Here is a 19772-nt window from a genome sequence, read left to right as displayed (position 1 = left end):
AAAGAGAATTCTAATTGCATTGTTTTGCAGTACACTAGTTCTATAAGTTTCATTACACTAAATTGATATTTACAAACAATTTCTGATGGAAAATTCAAAAATCCATTTGAGTGCCAAGAAAATCCCTACAACACAACTACTACGCAAATCCATATAAAACTTCTAATAGAAACTTGAATCGAAATATCACAACATTTTACGTAGTATTATCACTCGTCCAACATCATGGGATCATCATCATCATCATCATCATCATCATCATCATTACTGTATAATGAAGGAAGAAGCCAATTGAAGAAGCCAACCTGAGTATTTCCTTTCAATCTCTGAAATGAATAATCCATTAAGATATTCCAAAGGTCACCAACAGTCCATTCGTGAGAGATGATCCATTTTACAACCATTTCCAGCTTCTGCAATTCTTTCAGGCCAAACGTGTAGTATAACATGAAAGGTCTTAGTGCTTGCGAAGCAGCTAACCACTGAATAGCAACTTTCACTTCAGGATCACCTCCAAAAGCACCGCAACCCCAGTTCCCGGTCACAATACCAATCGTTTCTTCAAGGTTGGGCCACTGACGCCCTTTCTTTTCATTGTCATTTGGTGGCTCAGCACTCAAATCTTGTTTCCCAGGTTGGCAAGAAGCTGATTGAAGATTCTTCGACTTATGAAAAAGATTTCTGATGTTTTGATGGGGTTCCTCTCCTTGCACTTCAATTTCATCGGATAGCTTTTGATACAGCTTATATTTAGTTTGGTCGACAAAGCCGCAGAATGCCTTGTTAGTTTCACGGAGGAGGTATTCGACTTGGTATTGTCTTTTCCCAGGGCTGCATAATGCATCTAATGCAATTACCCTAGTTTTGCGTCTTCCAAGTGAATCAACACCCTTTTTGTCTACAAAGTCACCGGTGAAACGGAAAGAAGCAGCATAGCCAGAGTAGTTTGAGAATCGTTCTGCACCAATAATCTCTATGGCTTCATTATCAGCCATTGAGGACATGAAAAGCATGCTGACAATCAATTCTGGATTGATCATGAAGCGAATCTCTTCTTGGACACACCCCCTGCCAAGAGCACCACCTCCAATGTATTTATTTGCGAAATCTACTTCGAGAGCTTCAGTAGATTGATCTTCAATTAAACCAGATTTATGAACCTATAAAAGAAAGAAACCCAAATAAAACGAGTCAATGAGAAATTAACAGTTTGCAAATCAAACTTTATAGCACGGTATACCGAATAAAGAAGAAACAAATTGTGAGGGTTCAAGAAAAGTTTAACATTCAGCCTAAAACAAAATGATCGCTGACAAGACCTTATTGTTCCAAATCAATTCAAATGACAAACAAACTCTCAGTCACATCATCACTTTTTGACTGCTCATTCATTACCTCCAACTGGCTGAGGGAAACAACTGACTGGCTCCAAAAATTAGTCTTTGGATAGACAATGCCGGAACGGCTGTTTTTCAAAGCAAGAACTTTTCGCTCAAATGACACATTTCCTGTAGGCATATGCATGCATATCCTCTCAAAATAGTGAATAATGCACTTTATCTTGTTTTCCAGCGACACATGATAGCACTCATATATACACCTGCAAAAACAAAATAATACATAAACAAGTTCTCATGTCCTGGAAAAAAAAAAAGATGAGACAACCAAAGTGCAAACTTCATAGTTAGGCACAAAATGCACTTTCATTCTAATGGATACAATTTCTTCCAGTCATACTACAAACAGTTCAAGGAAAACAGCAAAAGGAGTATCACCAAAAATATTTACAGACAAGGTGATATGAATCCACCTAACTCCACCTCAAAAGCTAGCTCATGAAAGGAAGATTGTGAATTCATATATATTTTGCCCAAGACAACTCTTGCTAACCGATGTGGGACACATCATTCTCGACCTCTTTAGACTGCACGTCCTCGTGCCAACTCCTTCGTTAACCCGCACTCCAGGGCACTTCCAGGCATTCCCAACCCCTTTAGACTGTACGTCTTCGTGCCAACTCCTTCGTTAACCCGTACTCCAGGGCACTTCCAGACACTCCCGACCCCTTTAGACTGTACGTCCTCGTGCCAACTCTTTCGTTAACCCGCACTCCAGGGCACTTCCAGGAACATGCACCCACACGACCAGTCAAGAATATGGCTCTGATACCATATGATATGAATCCACCTAACTCCACCTCAAAAGCTAGCTCATGAGAGGAGGATTGTGAATTCATATATATTTTGCCCAAGACAACTCTTGCTAACCGATGTGGGACACATCACAAGGAGTACCATGTAATAAGATATTCAGAAGTTCTCCATTGACGATATTAATTTACTTATTCTAGCTTTTCATCCGGGGGAGCATGGGTGAGCGAGCAAGTGAGCATCTAGTAAATTTCGGCTCACAAGCACAGGTGAGGTGCTCAGCAAAAATAGTTTTATTTTGAGACAGTACAGGAGCAACATCTATATGATGTCCCTGAATATCATTGTTACCATGCTAATTTTGAGTTTCTGTAAATCATTCACTTTTTTGTACTCTTTCCCTTTCCATCATATAAACTTTGGTTTGGAAGCGTGCTCAATATATCATACCCCGAGATTTCACTCATAATCAGCTTGTTAAGCATGTGTTAACTCGGATAATGAAGAAAAAATAGACATATCATATGTTAAGAATGTTGCTTGAATGTCATTAGCCCAACCAAGCGATAAATGAACTCGGGACAAATGCATATGGGAGGCTCATTCTCGCAGCCAGCCCACAATATCATGCACAAATACAGCTAATGGACGAGACCACACGAGGCCCTACACTCGGCGCCCGACTTTCACACCACGCGGATAGGACCCGCTAAACATTCATTCTCAAGTCAAACCAGATTCTGCCATTGTAGAACCCGAAAATCAGATTCTGTATAAGCCATGCATAATTTCTATTATTTAAATTAAATATGAAGTTTTAAATCATGATTATTTATTTTAAAGGTAGATGTTTAGTATTATCTTTTCAGGATAAATACGCGAGGCCGAACCGGAGTTTGGAAATTTGAGATAAGATTAATAATAAGACAAATATTCCTAAATTTAATTTAAGTCAAGAAATAATTTAATTTGAAGAAAAAGAATGTTTTAGGATTTATTAAATTAATGGGAGTCAAATTAGTAAATAAATTCTATTAGGTTCAATATTTAATTAAAACTTAAATTAAAAGGGGTAAACAAATGAGGATGAATAAATCTAGGTATAAAATATTCAAGAAATCAAACATAGCATTTAAATATTTAAATTTGAAGTCACGTATGGTATACAATATTCTAAGCAAGATTCTAAACTAAACAAATTTGTTAATGCATTAAAATATATATAAAGGAGGTTTAAAATCTTAAACAATTAAAATGCAAGATTAAATAAAAATGTATTATGCAAATTAGTAATACTTTTGGTCCAACATTCTAAAATATTTCAAAGGTTTGGTAACCCTCAATTCAAACCATCTCTAATTGCACTTCATGGTGTATTCATTTCCCCATTTTTTTTATTCCCTAAGTAGTAGTAAATTCAAATACCATAATCCACATCATTTTCCTCAAACCATTATCTAACCAAAGTAACGTGCAATTACAGTAGGAATAAGAAGAAAACCCAACGGCAGCTAGAAGGAGAAGAAGAATAATTCAAAACTAATCCACTCCTTCACTTGTAACTCCCATTTTAATGTATATCATGACCCTTTAACACCACCTATAACATTCGTCTTCCTCACCCACATGTCCTACATTCAGATACTCGAAAAATCAGAAAGAAGCAGCTGAGAAAAATCGTGAAAAACAACGGCAGCAAGGGGATGGAGAGCAATTCAAACTCCATTCAAATTCTGCACTTGTAACTCTCAACTAAATGCAATTCAATATCCATTTAACACCTCTTATAACACTCCTATTCAGTGTCTAGCAAACCCACACTCTCACCATTCGAAAATATCAGAGTAAACAGCAGCTTAAAAATCGAGATCAGCAGCTGAATCAAAGAAGAGAAAACAACTCCGTTCCGTCGCGTTGTATTGTCGTTTTGATTTGTTTTTGTCAAAACAAATTCCAGGCATGTATATATTACTCCTTTACTCTTCAATCAAGTCATAGTAGATATTTTAAATCAGTATATGTTCATATATCAAGTGACACAACACAATTTGACAGCAAAACATTTGAAAGAAAGCTGTACAGCTTTTCGTTTTTTGATGGTGCTTCACGGCTACTGTGATTTTGTTGGTTACAGGATGATGTTCGGTTCCAGGCTTCCATGGCTGCTTCTAGGCATTAAGTAGAATGTGTTAGAGTGTTTTTGGCTCAATTGTTTCGGTCCATACACCCAAGAACAAAGAAATGACAGCAAGTTCTTCTTATGTGCAGAAATGAACCTTGGTTGATGTCATTGAGTTGTTTAAGTGGGGAGTTCGAACCTTGGCTGTCCTAGGACCGTAGCCATGGTTAGAATCCTTCCTTAACATGTCTAGGATGTGATCAAATCATTTTTTTTAAAGCTGGGTTCACAGATCCATAAAAATTTTACCAAAACAATACAAGTTCAATTCGACTATCTTCTTTTGCTGTGTGAGTACACTTCGGTTTTGGTGTGTTGTATGGATGATGGTTGGCTCCCAGCCCATAACCATGGTTCATACCACACTTTATCATGTCTAGATCAAGCCGTGGTCGATAAAATGGCTCTTGGAGCGAGACAAGACAGTAAAATAATTCATTACAGCACACTACATAGCAAGTGAGGCTCTCGGTAGGGGGCTGTGAGTGTCCTAATTGTTTGCTTGGTTTGTGGTTGGCTTTTAGCCCTTAGCCACGGTCCAAGCCATGCCTTAGGATGTCGGTAAGAGTCCTTGGGCGGTGGTTCAAGCCCATGGTCATTATTTTCAGAGTTTACTCCACAAACAAGCAAGCTGCCGCTACTGGAATTTGACAGCAACCTTCAGCTTTGGTTTGGTTCTTGTTTGAGTTCTAGGTTGGCTTTTAGCCCATGGCCTTGAACTGGACAGTACCTCAATGAGTTAGGAAGGTCATGTTTTTGGCCGTTCGTGATTTGGTCGAGTTTAGAGGTCGTACGAGAATTTACGGTGAAAGGTGCCAAAATGACTCTCGAAAGAGTGTTTTATGTTTTTGGATTTCTTTCACCTATTTTCGTGTTTTGCAATTCTTATGCATGTTTTTCAGTATGTTTGGGGTATTTTTAATCATGGTTAAACGTCGGTTTAAAGTTGGTTCGGGTTGGTACCAAGCCATGATTAAAAATAAAGTTGTTGGTCCTAATCGTCTCGTTTTTGGTTTAGTGGTTAAGTTTTGTCAAGTTAAAATTATTTGCATGTGTCACATATTAGAATTATGTCGCAGCGAGCCTGGGAGCGATCCAACTCATCCGGTAAAAATAAGATTATAATTATATTACGTGCATAAAAATATAAAATGTTTATTTTTGAGATATATGCTATATGTCTTGTGGCCACCTTATGCTTATGGGTTTGGAAGTCGTTAGGCGCAACCGAGGACCTCTCCGCCCGGTGACTTACGATCGGTTTATGATTATGTATGGGTACGGGCATCCAGTCCAAGGGCTGTGATTGATCTCTACCGCCCAGTATACTGTGGTTTAGTCTGATCAGGCGCTTACGCCATGTTATGGGCCACTTGCTTAGAAACATTATCTCTACAGAAAATTATGACATGTTATGACAGAGCTCTATGGAGCAAAGCTTTTACGTATGATTTTCAGATATGCACGTAGTTATAATTATTCATGATACGATTTTCACCGTACGCCTTACGATACTTTATTTTTAAGTTGCACGCGATTTTATGATATATTTATTTGTTATTCACGATATATACATGTTGGGTCTTTAGACTCACTAGACTTGATTGTTGTAGGTACTGATGAGGCCGAGACCGCGGGCGGAGACCAGTGAGCGATCTTGGGACAGCAGTAGTAAACCCGAGGACCTCATGTTTTAGTTATGCACTTTTATGTTAAACTCAATTTTTAATACGTTGGATTATTTTTAAAATTGTTGTTTGAAAACAATATTTACTTCCGCTGTTATTTTAAAGTTAAATTTTAATTACATGTTTATTTTATAATTGTGGCAAGTTAATTATTTATTTAGAAAATTTTTAATAATTCCGCAAATTTATGAATACGAAATACGGGCCTTTACAGTTGGTATCAGAGCCTATGATCTTGTAAAAGATTGTACTACTACTGCTCTCGAGAAGCTCATGAAGTCACGTCTTCGGTCTGTAAGTTTTACGATTACACATTTATTTTAAAGCTTAAAATATTTTTACATCATGGTTGCATGAAAGATTTTATGTCAAGATTACGATTATGCATTATTTATTTAAATTTAAAGAAATAGTGGAATTATGAGTTATAATTATGGAACAGCATGCCTCCTAGACGCCGTGTTGGACGCCCGAGAGGTGATGATGAGCGCCGTCATGAGGGCGATGGGGATCAGAGACAAGGGGAGAACGAGGGGAGAGATTTACCACCACCCCCTCCACCAGACATGAATGCCCAGATGCTAGCTGGGATGACTTAGTTCTTCGCACAGTTTGCGGGGAACAATGCAGTGGGAGCCAGACAGCCGGGACCGGAGGCTATCTATGAGCGGTTTATGAAGATGCGACCAAAGGAGTTCTTAGGGACGTCCGAGGGATGGATTAAGTCCCTTGAGGTTATTTTTGAGTTTATGGAGCTTGAAGATGGAGATAGGGTTCGATGTGCGACGTACCTGTTCGGAGGAGATGCTCGCCTATGGTGGGAAGGAGCATCAGTGGCTTTGGATTTGACTACTTTGAGCTGGGAGCACTTCACCGAGGTATTCTACTCTAAATATTTTACTGAGGAGGTGCGTTCGAGGCTGACTACGGAGTTCATGACCCTAAGGCAGGGGGACTTGACTGTTACGAAGTTCATCCGTAAGTTCGAGAGGGGATGTCATTTTGTGCCCCTAATTGCTAACGATGCTGGAGCCAAGTTGAGGCATTTTCTGAATGGTCTGCGGCCGATCTTACGCCGTGATGTTAGGGTGGCTGGCCCTACTACCTATGATGTTGCTGTTTCCAGAGCGCTGGCGGCAGAGCAAGACCAGAATGATATTGAGTGCGATCGCCTTGGAAAACGACCATTTCAGGCACCACACCGTCCTCTTCAGTCACAGCATCAGAATAAGAGATCTTTCCACGGTCCACCTAGGAACAGAGGGCCGCAGCAGCAACAGCAGGGACGAGCCGTCCCGAGGACAGTGGAGTATCCAGTCTGTGCCAGGTGCTCACGTCGTCACGCTGGGCCTTGTATGTATGGTTCGGGAAAGTGTTACAAATGTGGTAGTACTGACCACATATTGAAGAATTGCCCACAGAAGAATCTGCCTACCCAAGGCAGAGTTTTTGCTCTCCATGCTGCGGAGACTAACCCGGAGACGATGCTCATGACAGGTATCGTAAATCCTTAAGTTGTATTTGAAGTTTAATGCTTTGAGTTAATATTTTGAACTTAGAATTTATGATAGGATTGCATGCTCTAATCAGTGTTATTTACGGGAATTTAGGTTAGAAGAACTTTGACCTTTGCATGTCTATAAGCATAGTTCTTGTAAAACTATTGGGTTTAGCATAATATTCCAATCTTTCAGGGAGAATCTTTATAGCCGGTTCAGCTACGAAAGCCTTGATAGATTCAGGGGCTACCCATTCGTTCATTTCAGAAACTTTTGCAAATTCTCTCAAGATCAAATCATTTGGGCTAGACATAGCATATTCAGTAGCATTGCCTTCTGGAGAGGAGATGACAGCTACTAATGTGATCCGAGATATAGACCTTGAACTCCATGGTAATCTTGTGTATGCGGATCTGATCGTTCTGCCGATGCCAGAATTTGATATCATTCTAGGGATGGACTGGCTACTGAGGAACCGAGTTTTAATTGACTTCCAGCAGAGATCTGTTCTAGTCCGACCGCCTGGGATGGAACAATTCTTATTCGAGCCAGACAGGTATTTTAATTTACAGCGTATGATATCTTGTGTCCAGGCTAGGAAGCTCATTCATAGAGGGTGCCGGGCATTTTTAGCTACTCTTGTATCTGTTCGCGAGAAGCCCAAGCAGTCAGCATCCGACGTTCTTATTGTCCGGGATTTTCTGGACGTTTTTCCTGACGACGTCTCTGGTTTACCACCTGTGAGAGAGGTGGAATTCTCTATTGAGCTTATGCCCGGTACTAATCCGATCTCCAAAGCGCCGTACCGATTAGCACCGACGGAGATGGCAGAACTCAAGAAACAGATTCAGGAACTTCTTGACAAGGAGTTCATTCGCCCGAGCTTTTCGCCATGGGGCGCACCGGTATTGTTTGTGAAGAAAAAGGATGGATCGATGAGACTCTGCATTGATTACCGGGAGTTGAACAACGTTACAGTGAAGAACAAATACCCACTCCCGAGGATAGAGGATTTATTTGATCAATTGGAGGGAGCTTCGGTATTCTCCAAGATTGATCTGCGTTCTGGTTATCATCAGCTGAGAGTGAAAGATGCCGACGTTCCCAAGACTGCTTTCAGGACTCGTTATGGCCACTTCGAGTTTCTTGTGATGCCGTTCGGTTTGACGAATGCGCCAGCGATCTTCATGGATATCATGAATCGCGTATTCCAGCAGTATCTTGATCGGTTCGTGATAGTATTCATAGATGATATTCTCATCTACTCAAAGAATCAAGAGGATCACAGCAGACATCTGACCACAGTACTGCAGACCTTACAAAAGCACAAACTATTCGCGAAGTTCAGCAAATGCGAGTTCTGGTTAGAGAAAGTGGCGTTCTTAGGACACGTCATTTCTAGCAGTGGGATCGAGGTAGACCCGACAAAAGTTGCAGCAGTCAGAGATTGGGTTGTGCCTCAAAATGCATCCGAGATCCGTAGTTTCCTTGGACTAGCAGGATACTATCGGAAGTTTATTCGAGGATTCTCCTCCATCGCAGTTCCACTCACATCATTGACGAAGAAGAATGTTAAGTATGTGTGGAGCGAGGAATGTCAGAAGAGCTTCGATACATTGAAGCACGCTCTTATTTCGGCGCCAGTATTGGCCATGCCTTCAGGACCCGGAGATTTTGTTCTGTATACCGATGCTTCGAAACTCGGGTTAGGCGCAGTATTGATGCAGCATGGGAAGGAGATAGCATATGCTTCTCGTCAGTTGAAGATTCATGAGAAGAATTATCCTACCCATGATCTAGAGTTGGCAGCCGTAGTATTTGCATTGAAGATTTGGAGACACTATTTGTACGGAGAGAAGTGTCAGATCTTCTCCGACCACAAAAGTCTCAAATACTTCTTTACACAGAAAGAGTTGAATATGCGGCAGAGGCGTTGGTTGGAGTCAGTGAAAGACTATGACTGTGACATTAGCTATCATCCTGGCAAAGCTAATGTAGTTGCGGAAGCGTTGAGCAGGAAGGTAGCAGGGATGGCTCATTTGGTGAGTTCGAGACCCCTTCAGTTGGAGATGCAGAGGTTTGATCTAGAGACGTACCCTCGAGGTAGAGTTCCTCGTCTGTCTACTTTGACGATTCAGTCTTCTCTCCTAGACCGTATTCGCAGTGGACAGTTAGCAGACGAGCAGTTGGCAAAGTGGAGACAGAGAGATGAGGCCAAGGGCAGTATTTTGTACACAGTTAGAGACGGTATTGTGAGATATCGAGACAGAATATGGGTCCCTAGCAGCGATTCTATTCGAGCAGATATCTTATCCGAGGCCCATATGTCGCCGTACTCTATACATCCAGGGAGTACGAAGATGTACAAAGACCTACAGATATTATATTGGTGGCCAGGAATGAAGAGGGATATCAGACGATTTGTATCCGAGTGATTGACGTGTCAGCTAGTGAAAGCGGAACATCAGAGACCAGCAGGTTTGCTCAAGCCTCTTCTTATTCCCGAGTGGAAGTGGGAGAATGTCACCATGGACTTCGTTGTCGGTTTGCCAAAGTCAGTCAGAGGGTCGAATGCTATATGGGTGATTGTTGATCGTCTTACGAAGTAAGCTCATTTATTGCCTATTAAGACGACTTTCTCTATGATCCAGTATGCAGAGTTATATATCCGGGAGATCGTCAAACTTCATGGTATTCCCGTTTCTATAGTGTCTGACCGAGATCCTAGATTCACTTCCTCATTTTGGAAGAGTCTACATTCAGCTATGGGTACGAAGTTATTGTTTAGCACAACTTTTCACCCACAGACAGATGGTTAGTCCGAGAGAGTTATCCAGATTCTGGAGGATCTTCTTCGTGCATGTGTTCTTGATTTCTCCGGGAGTTGGGAATCAAAGCTACCGTTAGTGGAGTTTACCTATAACAACAGTTTTCAGTCGTCTATAGGTATGGCTCCATATGAAGCACTGTACGGTTGCAAGTGTAGATCTCCTATTCATTGGGATGAAGTGAGGGAGAGATCAGAGTTGGGTCCGGAGATTGTACAGCAGGCTGCTGATGTAGTAGTCAAGATTCATGATAGGATGAGGACTGCTCAGAGTAGACAGAAGAGTTATGCGGATCAGAGGAGGAGAGATTTAGAGTTTGTTGTTGGTCACCATGTTTTCGTGAAGATTGCACCGATGGAATGTGTCATGCGTTTCGGAAAGAAAGGAAAGCTCAGTCCGAGATTCATTGGACCATTTGAGATCCTCGATAGAGTTGGGACATTAGCTTATCGTGTTGCTCTTCCGCCGAATCTGGCAGGAGTGCACAACGTCTTTCACGTCTCCATGTTGAGGAAGTATATGGCGAATCCATCGCATGTCTTGAATTTTGAGCCGTTGCAGCTCACTCCGAACTTGTCTTCTGAGGAAAGACCAGTGCAAATTTTAGGACAGACAGGAGAAAAAGCTTCGGAACAAAATGGTCAAACTAGTGAAAGTCAAGTGGCTCAATCATTCGGAGGAGGAAGCTACATGGGAAGATGAGTCAGAGATGAAGAGTCGATATCCCGAGTTATTCGGTAAGATTTAATTTCGGGGACGAAATTTCTTTTAAGAGGGGAAGAGTTGTAGAACCCGAAAATCAGATTATGTATAAGCCATGCATAATTTCTATTATTTAAATTAAATATGAAGTTTTAAATCATGATTATTTATTTTAAAGGTAGATGTTTAGTATTATCTTTTCAGGATAAATACGCGAGGCCGAACCGGAGTTTGGAGATTTGAGATAAGATTAATAATAAGACAAATATTCCTAAATTTAATTTAAGTCAAGAAATAATTTAATTTGAAGAAAAAGAATGTTTTAGGATTTATTAAATTAATGGGAGTCAAATTAGTAAATAAATTCTATTAGGTTCAATATTTAATTAAAGCTTAAATTAAAAGGGGTAAACAAATGAGGATGAATAAATCTAGGTATAAAATATTCAAGAAATCAAACATAGCATTTAAATATTTAAATTTGAAGTCACGTATGGTATACAATATTCTAAGCAAGATTCTAAACTAAACAAATTTGTTAATGCATTAAAATATATATAAGGGAGGTTTAAAATCTTAAACAATTAAAATGCAAGATTAAATAAAAATGTATTATGCAAATTAGTAATACTTTTGGTCCAACATTCTAAAATATTTCAAAGGTTTGGTAATCCTCAATTCAAACCATCTCTAATTGCACTTCATGGTGTATTCATTTCCCCATTTTTTTTATTCCCTAAGTAGTAGTAAATTCAAATACCATAATCCACATCATTTTCCTCAAACCATTATCTAACCAAAGTAACGTGCAATTACAGTAGGAATAAGAAGAAAACCCAACGGCAGCTAGAAGGAGAAGAAGAATAATTCAAAACTAATCCACTCCTTTTTTTCTATCAAAAAAAAAAAACTAATCCACTCCTTCACTTGTAACTCCCATTTTAATGTATATCATGACCCTTTAACACCACCTATAACATTCCTCTTCCTCACCCACATGTCCTACATTCAGATACTCGAAAAATCAGAAAGAAGCAGCTGAGAAAAATCGTGAAAAACAACGGCAGCAAGGGGATGGAGAGCAATTCAAACTCCATTCAAATTCTGCACTTGTAACTCTCAACTAAATGCAATTCAATATCCATTTAACACCTCTTATAACACTCCTATTCAGTGTCTAGCAAACCCACACTCTCACCATTCGAAAATATCAGAGTAAACAGCAGCTTAAAAATCGAGATCAGCAGCTGAATCAAAGAAGAGAAAACAACTCCGTTCCGTCGCGTCGTATTGTCGTTTTGATTTGTTTGTTTCCATACACCCAAGAACAAAGAAATGACAGCAAGTTCTTCTTATGTGCAGAAATGAACCTTGGTTGCTGTCATTGAGTTGTTTAAGTGGGGAGTTCGAACCTTGGCTGTCCTAGGACCGTAGCCATGGTTAGAATCCTTCCTTAACATGTCTAGGATGTGATCAAATCATTTTTTTTAAAGCTGGGTTCACAGATCCATAAAAATTTTACCAAAACAATACAAGTTCAATTCGGCTATCTTCTTTTGCTGTGTGAGTACACTTCGGTTTTGGTGTGTTGTATGGATGATGGTTGGCTCCCAGCCCATAACCATGGTTCATACCACACTTTATCATCTCTAGATCAAGCCGTGGTCGATAATATGGCCCTTGGAGCGAGACAAGACAGTAAAATAATTCATTACAGCACACTACATAGCAAGTGAGGCTCTCGGTAGGGGGCTGTGAATTCTTAATGCTGTTAACTATGATTCTTTGCAACCCTGTATTGATGCTATTGGGGTTTTTGGAGTGGGAATGAAACCTCCATCATATCATGAAGTAAGAGTTAAGTATTTGAAGAAGGAGTTGGCAAATACGAACCTGCTTCTCAAATCCCACTAAGAAGATCATGCTAGGTATGGTTGTACAATCATGGCAGATGGGTGGACGGATAAAAAAAGTAGAACTCTTATAAATTTTTTGGTAAATGGTCCTAAAGGAAGCATATTTGTTGAATAAGTGGATGCTTCAAGTTATTCTCACACTGCTGATAAGATGTATGAGTTACTTTCTAAATTTGTGAATCGAATTGGAGAGCAGAATGTGGTTAAGGTTGTAACAGATAATGCCAGCTGCAATGTTAGAGCAGGTAATATTTTAAATTGCAAATTGAATTAAAAATTCTGATTTTTCAATTTTTAAAGTAAATTTACTTCATTTTTTCAGGTCGTCTTTTGGAAAACAATTTTCCACACTTGTATTGGACTCCATGTGCAGCTCATGGTTTAGATTTGATGCTTGAGAAAATATTCAAAATTCCTAACCTCAAAAAATTGCATGCACGGGCATTGATGGTGAGTGGTTATATTACAATAGACCACAATTGTTGAGCATGACGAGGGAGTTTAGTGGACAGAGAGACATGGTAAGAACTGCAAAGACTCGTTTCGCAACCGTTTTTTTGACTTTAAAGCGGTTTCAAGTTCAACAAGCAAATCTGAGAAAGATATTTACATCTGAAAAGTGGTCAAAAAGTCGATATTCTAGAGAGGCAGCTGGAAAACGTGTTGCAGAAGTGATATTGATGCCTTCTTTTTGGAAACTACAGTTTTTGCATTAAAAGTTGGCGGCCCATTGCTGAAAGTATTGCGGCTAGTAGATGGTGAAAAAAGGTCTCCAATGGGTTACATCTATGAGGCAATGGACAGAGCCAAAGAAGCTATCGCTGAATCATTTAATAATAATGAAGAGAAATATCGTGGTATTTTTGAGATCATCGACAAGAGATGGAACGTTCAACTCCATCATCCTTTGCATGCGGCTGGATATTTCTTAAATCCTGAGTTTTTTTACTCAAATCGTGACATAGAAAATGATGAAGTGTTGGAGGGTCTGTACAAATGCATAGCTAGATTGGTGCGAGGTGAAGATTTACAAGATAAGATTACAAATCAATTGGATAAATACAAAAAAGCAGAAGGACTTTTTGGCTTACCCATGGCTATTAGACAAAGAGCTTCAAAATCACCAGGTAAATAATATTTAGTGCAATATAAATTTATTTCTCAAACATTACTTATAGTATCTTTGAATGATAAGAAATTTAATCTTATATTTTTTTTGTGTTTCAACTTTCAAGCTGATTGGTGGTCTTCTTATGGTGCATCAACACCTGAATTGAAAACATTTGCAATGAAGATTTTGCACCTCACATGCTCTTCATCAGGTTGTGAACATAATTGGAGTATATTTGAACATGTAAGTTAGAAGTTTTTTTTACATATTAAATTTTATATTATGAAGTATGAACATGACTTATTACTTTCTAATTGTTTGACAGATACATTATAAAAAAAGAAATAGGTTGTCTCAACAACGATTGAATGATTTGGTATATATCAAATACAACAGAGCGTTGAGGCGAAGATATGCCATGCGAGATAAGATTGATCCTATTTCTTTGTTAGAAATAGATGATAGTAACGAATGGTTGTTGGGAAAGTTGGATGATAGTGATGAAGAGAATGATGATAACGATTTGGTCTTTGAAGATGATGATTTGCGTTGGAGTGATGTAGCACAAGCGGTTGGGGTTGGTGAAAGTGCATATGACTTTCGATCTCGAAATACATCTACTTCAAAAGGAGCGTCATCATCCACTTCAGCAAAAAGAAAGCAATCTCAGCTCGAACTAGTCTTGTTGATGAAGTGGATGAAGAAGAGATCAACATTGATGATGAAACTGAAGAAGAAGTAGATACCGATGGATACAAATCAAGTGATGGGGCTGATGACGTAGATTTGGAAGATGAAGACGACGATTAAAATGACATTTGATATTTCTTCTATCACATTTTGAAAGACTTTTTATTTGAGTTTTATTTTTTTGATAATATTTTGTTTATTGTGGTGTGACGTAGATTTGAAAGATGAAGATGACGATTATAATGACATTTGATATTTCATCTATCACATTTTCAAAGACTTTTTATTTTATTTTGATTTTTTAGATAATAATTTGTTTGTTGCGCTTTTTTCCGTAAAGCGTGCGCTTCGCTTTGTGCTTTGCGCTTGAAGCCCCAAGACACTTGAACGCTTTTTTGCGCCTTGCGCTTTTGACAACTATGGTTGGTACGAAGCCATGATTAAAAATAAAGTTGTTGGTCCTAATCGTCTCGTTTTTGGTTTAGTGGTTAAGTTTTGTCAAGTTAAAATTATTTGCATGTGTCACATATTAGAATTATGTCGCAGCGAGCCTGGGAGCGATCCAACTCATCCGGTAAAAATAAGATTATAATTATATTACGTGCATAAAAATATAAAATGTTTATTTTTGAGATATATGCTATATGTCTTATGGTCACCTTATGCTTATGGGTTTGGAAGTCGGTAGGCGCAACCGAGGACCTCTCCGCCCAGTGACTTACGACCGGTTTATGATTATGTATGGGTACGGACATCCAGTCCAAGGGCTGTGATTGATCTCTACCGCCCAGTATACTGTGGTTTAGTCTGATCAGGCGCTTACGCCATGTTATGGGCCACTTGCTTAGAAACATTATCTATACAGAAAATTATGACATGTTATGACAGAGCTCTATGGAGCAAAGCTTTTACGTATGATTTTCAGATACGCACGTAGTTATAATTATTCATGATACGATTTTCACCGTACGCCTTACGATACTTTATTTTTAAGTTGCACGCGATTTTACGATATATTTATTTGTTATTCACGATATATACATGTTGAGTCTTTAGACTCACTAGACTTGATTGTTGTAGGTATTGATGAGGCCGAGACCACGGGCGGAGACCAGTGAGCGATCTTGGGACAGCAGTAGTAAACCCGAGGACCTCATGTTTTAGTTATGCACTTTTTATGTTAAACTCAGTTTTTAATACGTTGGATTATTTTTAAAATTGTTGTTTCAAAACAATATTTACTTCCGCTGTTATTTTAAAGTTAAATTTTAATTACATGTTTATTTTATAATTGTGGCAAGTTAATTATTTATTTAGAAAATTTTTAATAATTCTGCAAATTTATGAATACGAAATACGGGCCTTTACAGCCATGACATGAACACGTCGCCTGCAACACCCAAACTGCCCCAAGTACATTAAGACAAACATAATGGCCAGGGCGTTGGCCACATAAAAGGTTAGAATGAGATTGACAGATTAACATACTGCTAGTTGGTCACACTCTTATAAGAACATAAAACATCAATAGCAGTGCAGCAACAACAAAAACTAATAATGAAGTAATAGCGAAAACTGATAAAGAAAATAACAACATAACTGAATAAGATTTGGTCTATCTCAATTAGGGCCATATTGGTAATGAAATAGGGAAACTACATGTGGATGGACTGCATTCCAGTTAAAATTTACTAATTTCTCAAATTGGTAAGCAGAGCAGCATCATGCAACTACCAAAAAGGACAAAAGATTCGAGAATAATCAGCCGATGGAAACATACACAAATAAATCATCAAAGTTGATTGCTGGAAGATGTTTGGCACCTCTATTAGTTGTTGGAAACAAACCAAAAAGAGCACAAACCAGCAAGGCGGCAACTAGCTCCTGGAGAAAGCATAAATTCTCGAACTCAGAAAATTATAGAGAGATGCAGTCAGAGTATATTAAACAAAAACTGTATATTCACTTCATTATTGAAGCAGAAAAGTAAGTTTTCATCTATAAAAAAAAGATATAATAAAACCAAATATAACATAAAAAATTTCTCTTTTTTCGTTTAGTCTCTTTTTATCTTCGCTAAAATATTAATGCAGACAACTGAATTCTACTGTCGGATCTGAAACTACAACCTATCAAATAATTAGGAAAGTCTTCACACCAACAATATTCAATAAAGGTACTGGGATTAGTAAATTCACATTGGAAGTACCTCCTGCTCTTTTAAAATATCAATATGGCAGGAGATTCAATGAACTAGTCTGCAGAATTTGTCTAAGGACTAATATCTTACCGTTTCAGCCCAAAACATATCTGACTGGAGATCAAATGTTCTTCCCAGATATACATAACATCCCCATAAGCCAGATCATGATAGGAATGAGAGCAAATTGGGCCAAAAGAATGACGAAAAGCCCACTATATTCTAGAAGAAAGAAGGGTGGTAGTGCGTGAGGGAAGGGGAATATAGAGAGGGAGTGAGGAGTTGGTTAATTCATTCAGCAGATTTTTCATTATGGTTATTAGTATCGGCTGGGGAAAGTTGTTACAGGACTTTGCGTCTGAGATTTTTAATTATTTCAGCATATCAGTATATCTTTCATTTCCTTAGAATCCTTATTTTCTTGTTCTTAAATTTGTGTGTTCTTGTTCGTTGGTAAATAAAATCCTATCACATAACGTCCAACCTGCAAAACAGTGACTTTGCAAAATCAATGTTCACCCAATGGACAATAATAAAAGTGCCGAGCCTTGAGAGTGACTATCAGGCGATATATATCACCCATTTTCAAATCCCTTGCCCAATAAAAATATTTAAATATTGAACACCTATCCAGACTTTCAGAACAGGGAGTAGCAGCACTAAAAATGCTACACCACCACTATAATGTATTATAAAATCAAAGAAAAATTTTATGGCAGAAAAAGAAGCTGTGTTACAGTCAAGCTGACCGCTGAGATCATTTTAAGAATAATATATGGATAGACTAAATTTTTGTGTAATATGTTTTGTTATAAGCATGCAAAATGTGGCAAAAATAATTCCAACAACGAAAAATAATTACATTATTATAGCATTACCTAAAGGGGGACAAAAATGTGTAGCTAAGTTAGCCACTGTGCTAGTGTTGACCAACCTAACAAGTAGTCAAAGGTGCACAAACTTACCTGACTAAGAAACACAATGCCCGACTCTTGTGATTCCAGTAATCTAAGACCAGTTTCTACTCCATTGTAAATGCCTGCATTCTGATAGTGAATCTCCAGTAAATCAGGTAACCTCAGTAGTAAATCTCCCAACCGTGGCAGCACTTCTCCAAACCACTTCTCAGCATCATCCTTACTCAGCAACTAAGTTTGAACATCCATTAATATTGAAAAAAATCAAAGATAAAATTATTCCAACAAACCAAATAAATAATGAATGTATAAAAAGAACACTACTCAGTTTCCTTCACTGCTCTACATACAGCCAAAGAAACATGCGGCATGCTATCACTCTGATAGTTGTACTCTATGATAAAAGATATTTCGGAAATATCTAAAGGAAAATCGGGTTGATTAAGATCATCGTGGGCGGCTAACAACTTTGGGCAAGAAATTGAAACATAGGAGAAGAAAAATGCAACAAAAAAATATTCAAATTCATCTCGATTACCATAAACTGAAAATCAATAAAAAAAAATTGCAGGAAAGTGTGGAATACCGAATGTACAACAATTAAATCTTAGAAATTGTTGCCTGTTGCGATTGCATATGAAGCGAATTTTCTTGTAATAACGTTATTCTCGCCATGCAATTCAGGGATTGATATGTTTGCAATATGAGGATAAGATCACCGTCCGAATAAAATCCAAAACTAGGTTGGTGTAGGGCTATTCGAGCTACGGATGGGTAGAATTGTGAAATCTATCGTCATGCCTATAAATTCAAAGAGTATTTAACGTCACCCAAAATTAGAAATTTCAAAACATGACACACAACAACAACAAAAAAAGTAACGAGAAAATGAGAGCCCAAAAATTCGAAACATAATCATAAAAGTTCAATTTCATCAGTCAAAACAGCTAAAAGTTAGAAAAAGAAAAAGACAAACTGCTCACATCGTCGAAAAAAAGGGCGAAACCGAGCCGGAGGGAATAATTTGGAGGAAAATGAAGAGAATTGCGGAGCTCATAGATAGCGAGGGCTAGGAGTTGACCAGTACTGACTTTGCTATGCAGGGGGCCTTTGGAAAGGGACTTGAGGAATTCCACCACCACCGGCGGCCAGAAGAGGGCGGAGGAACGGCGGCATAGTGGTAAGAATGGAAGAATCGAATTAACGGGATCCTCGCAACACTTCGTTGCGTCGCACATTTCCTCTCTCTTTCCGCTTCGTGACGACTCTATCGGAAAAATTGAAATCAATAAGGGTTAGTTTAAGCAAAAGCAAGAATAAATAATTTAACAGCAATGTGTCGTTACATCGTCATCCCCATTTTTAACCTATTCGGCACAAAAATTTATGAGACATTGTCGTATCTCAATTTTATTAAACAAATTTTTTATTTCGCTCATATTTAAAAAAAAAATATTTACTTTTTGTCAAAATATTTAATTTTTACTCAAAATATAAATCAAATTAATTAATTTCACAAAATAAATCCAAAAAATCAATCTCATAGAAAACATTTTCTCCATCCAAACATATATATTTAGGTCTCTAGTATTATAATTTTCCTTTAGCTCCAAATCCTTACAAAAGTACTCGATCAAAATCCCCCCCCAACAATTTATATTATTTAATTTTTTTACACATCTCCTCTGTTAATGACATTTTAAAAGAAAACACCTAAAATTTAAATTAAAGTTGAGAAGCGATGACAATTGGGCGAGCTTGGATGAGATTTAATATCATCATTATCTTCATTTATTATATTAATATTTATCTTCATCCACACCTTCGTATCCAATGCAGAAATTAGATGTACATATCATACCTAAATATTTTATTAACAACTATAATTGCAT

General features: G+C 38.2%; 1 protein-coding gene and 1 long non-coding RNA gene across 2 annotated transcripts; one reads left to right on the top strand and one right to left on the bottom strand.

Moving 5' to 3' along the window:
* Window positions 1-19188, bottom strand: LOC140827376 (poly(ADP-ribose) glycohydrolase 1-like). The gene is made up of 5 exons (XM_073190039.1): window positions 18864-19188; window positions 17929-18111; window positions 16544-16647; window positions 1396-1600; window positions 1-1160 (listed from the first exon to the last, which is right to left on the bottom strand). Exons 1-5 carry the CDS (start codon window positions 19116-19118, stop codon window positions 210-212), a joined length of 1698 nt encoding a protein of 565 aa, XP_073046140.1. The 5' UTR covers window positions 19119-19188; the 3' UTR covers window positions 1-209.
* Window positions 12814-14733, top strand: LOC140827377 (uncharacterized). The gene is made up of 2 exons (XR_012116969.1): window positions 12814-14089; window positions 14198-14733. It is a non-coding gene; the product is annotated as an uncharacterized lncRNA (long non-coding RNA).
* Window positions 19189-19772: the final 584 nt, after the last annotated feature.

This window comes from Primulina eburnea, chromosome 3 (genome assembly GCF_022965805.1).
Source record: "Primulina eburnea isolate SZY01 chromosome 3, ASM2296580v1, whole genome shotgun sequence".
NCBI classification, from domain to species: domain Eukaryota; kingdom Viridiplantae; phylum Streptophyta; class Magnoliopsida; order Lamiales; family Gesneriaceae; genus Primulina; species Primulina eburnea.
This window is presented reverse-complemented; position numbering and strand designations above follow the sequence as displayed.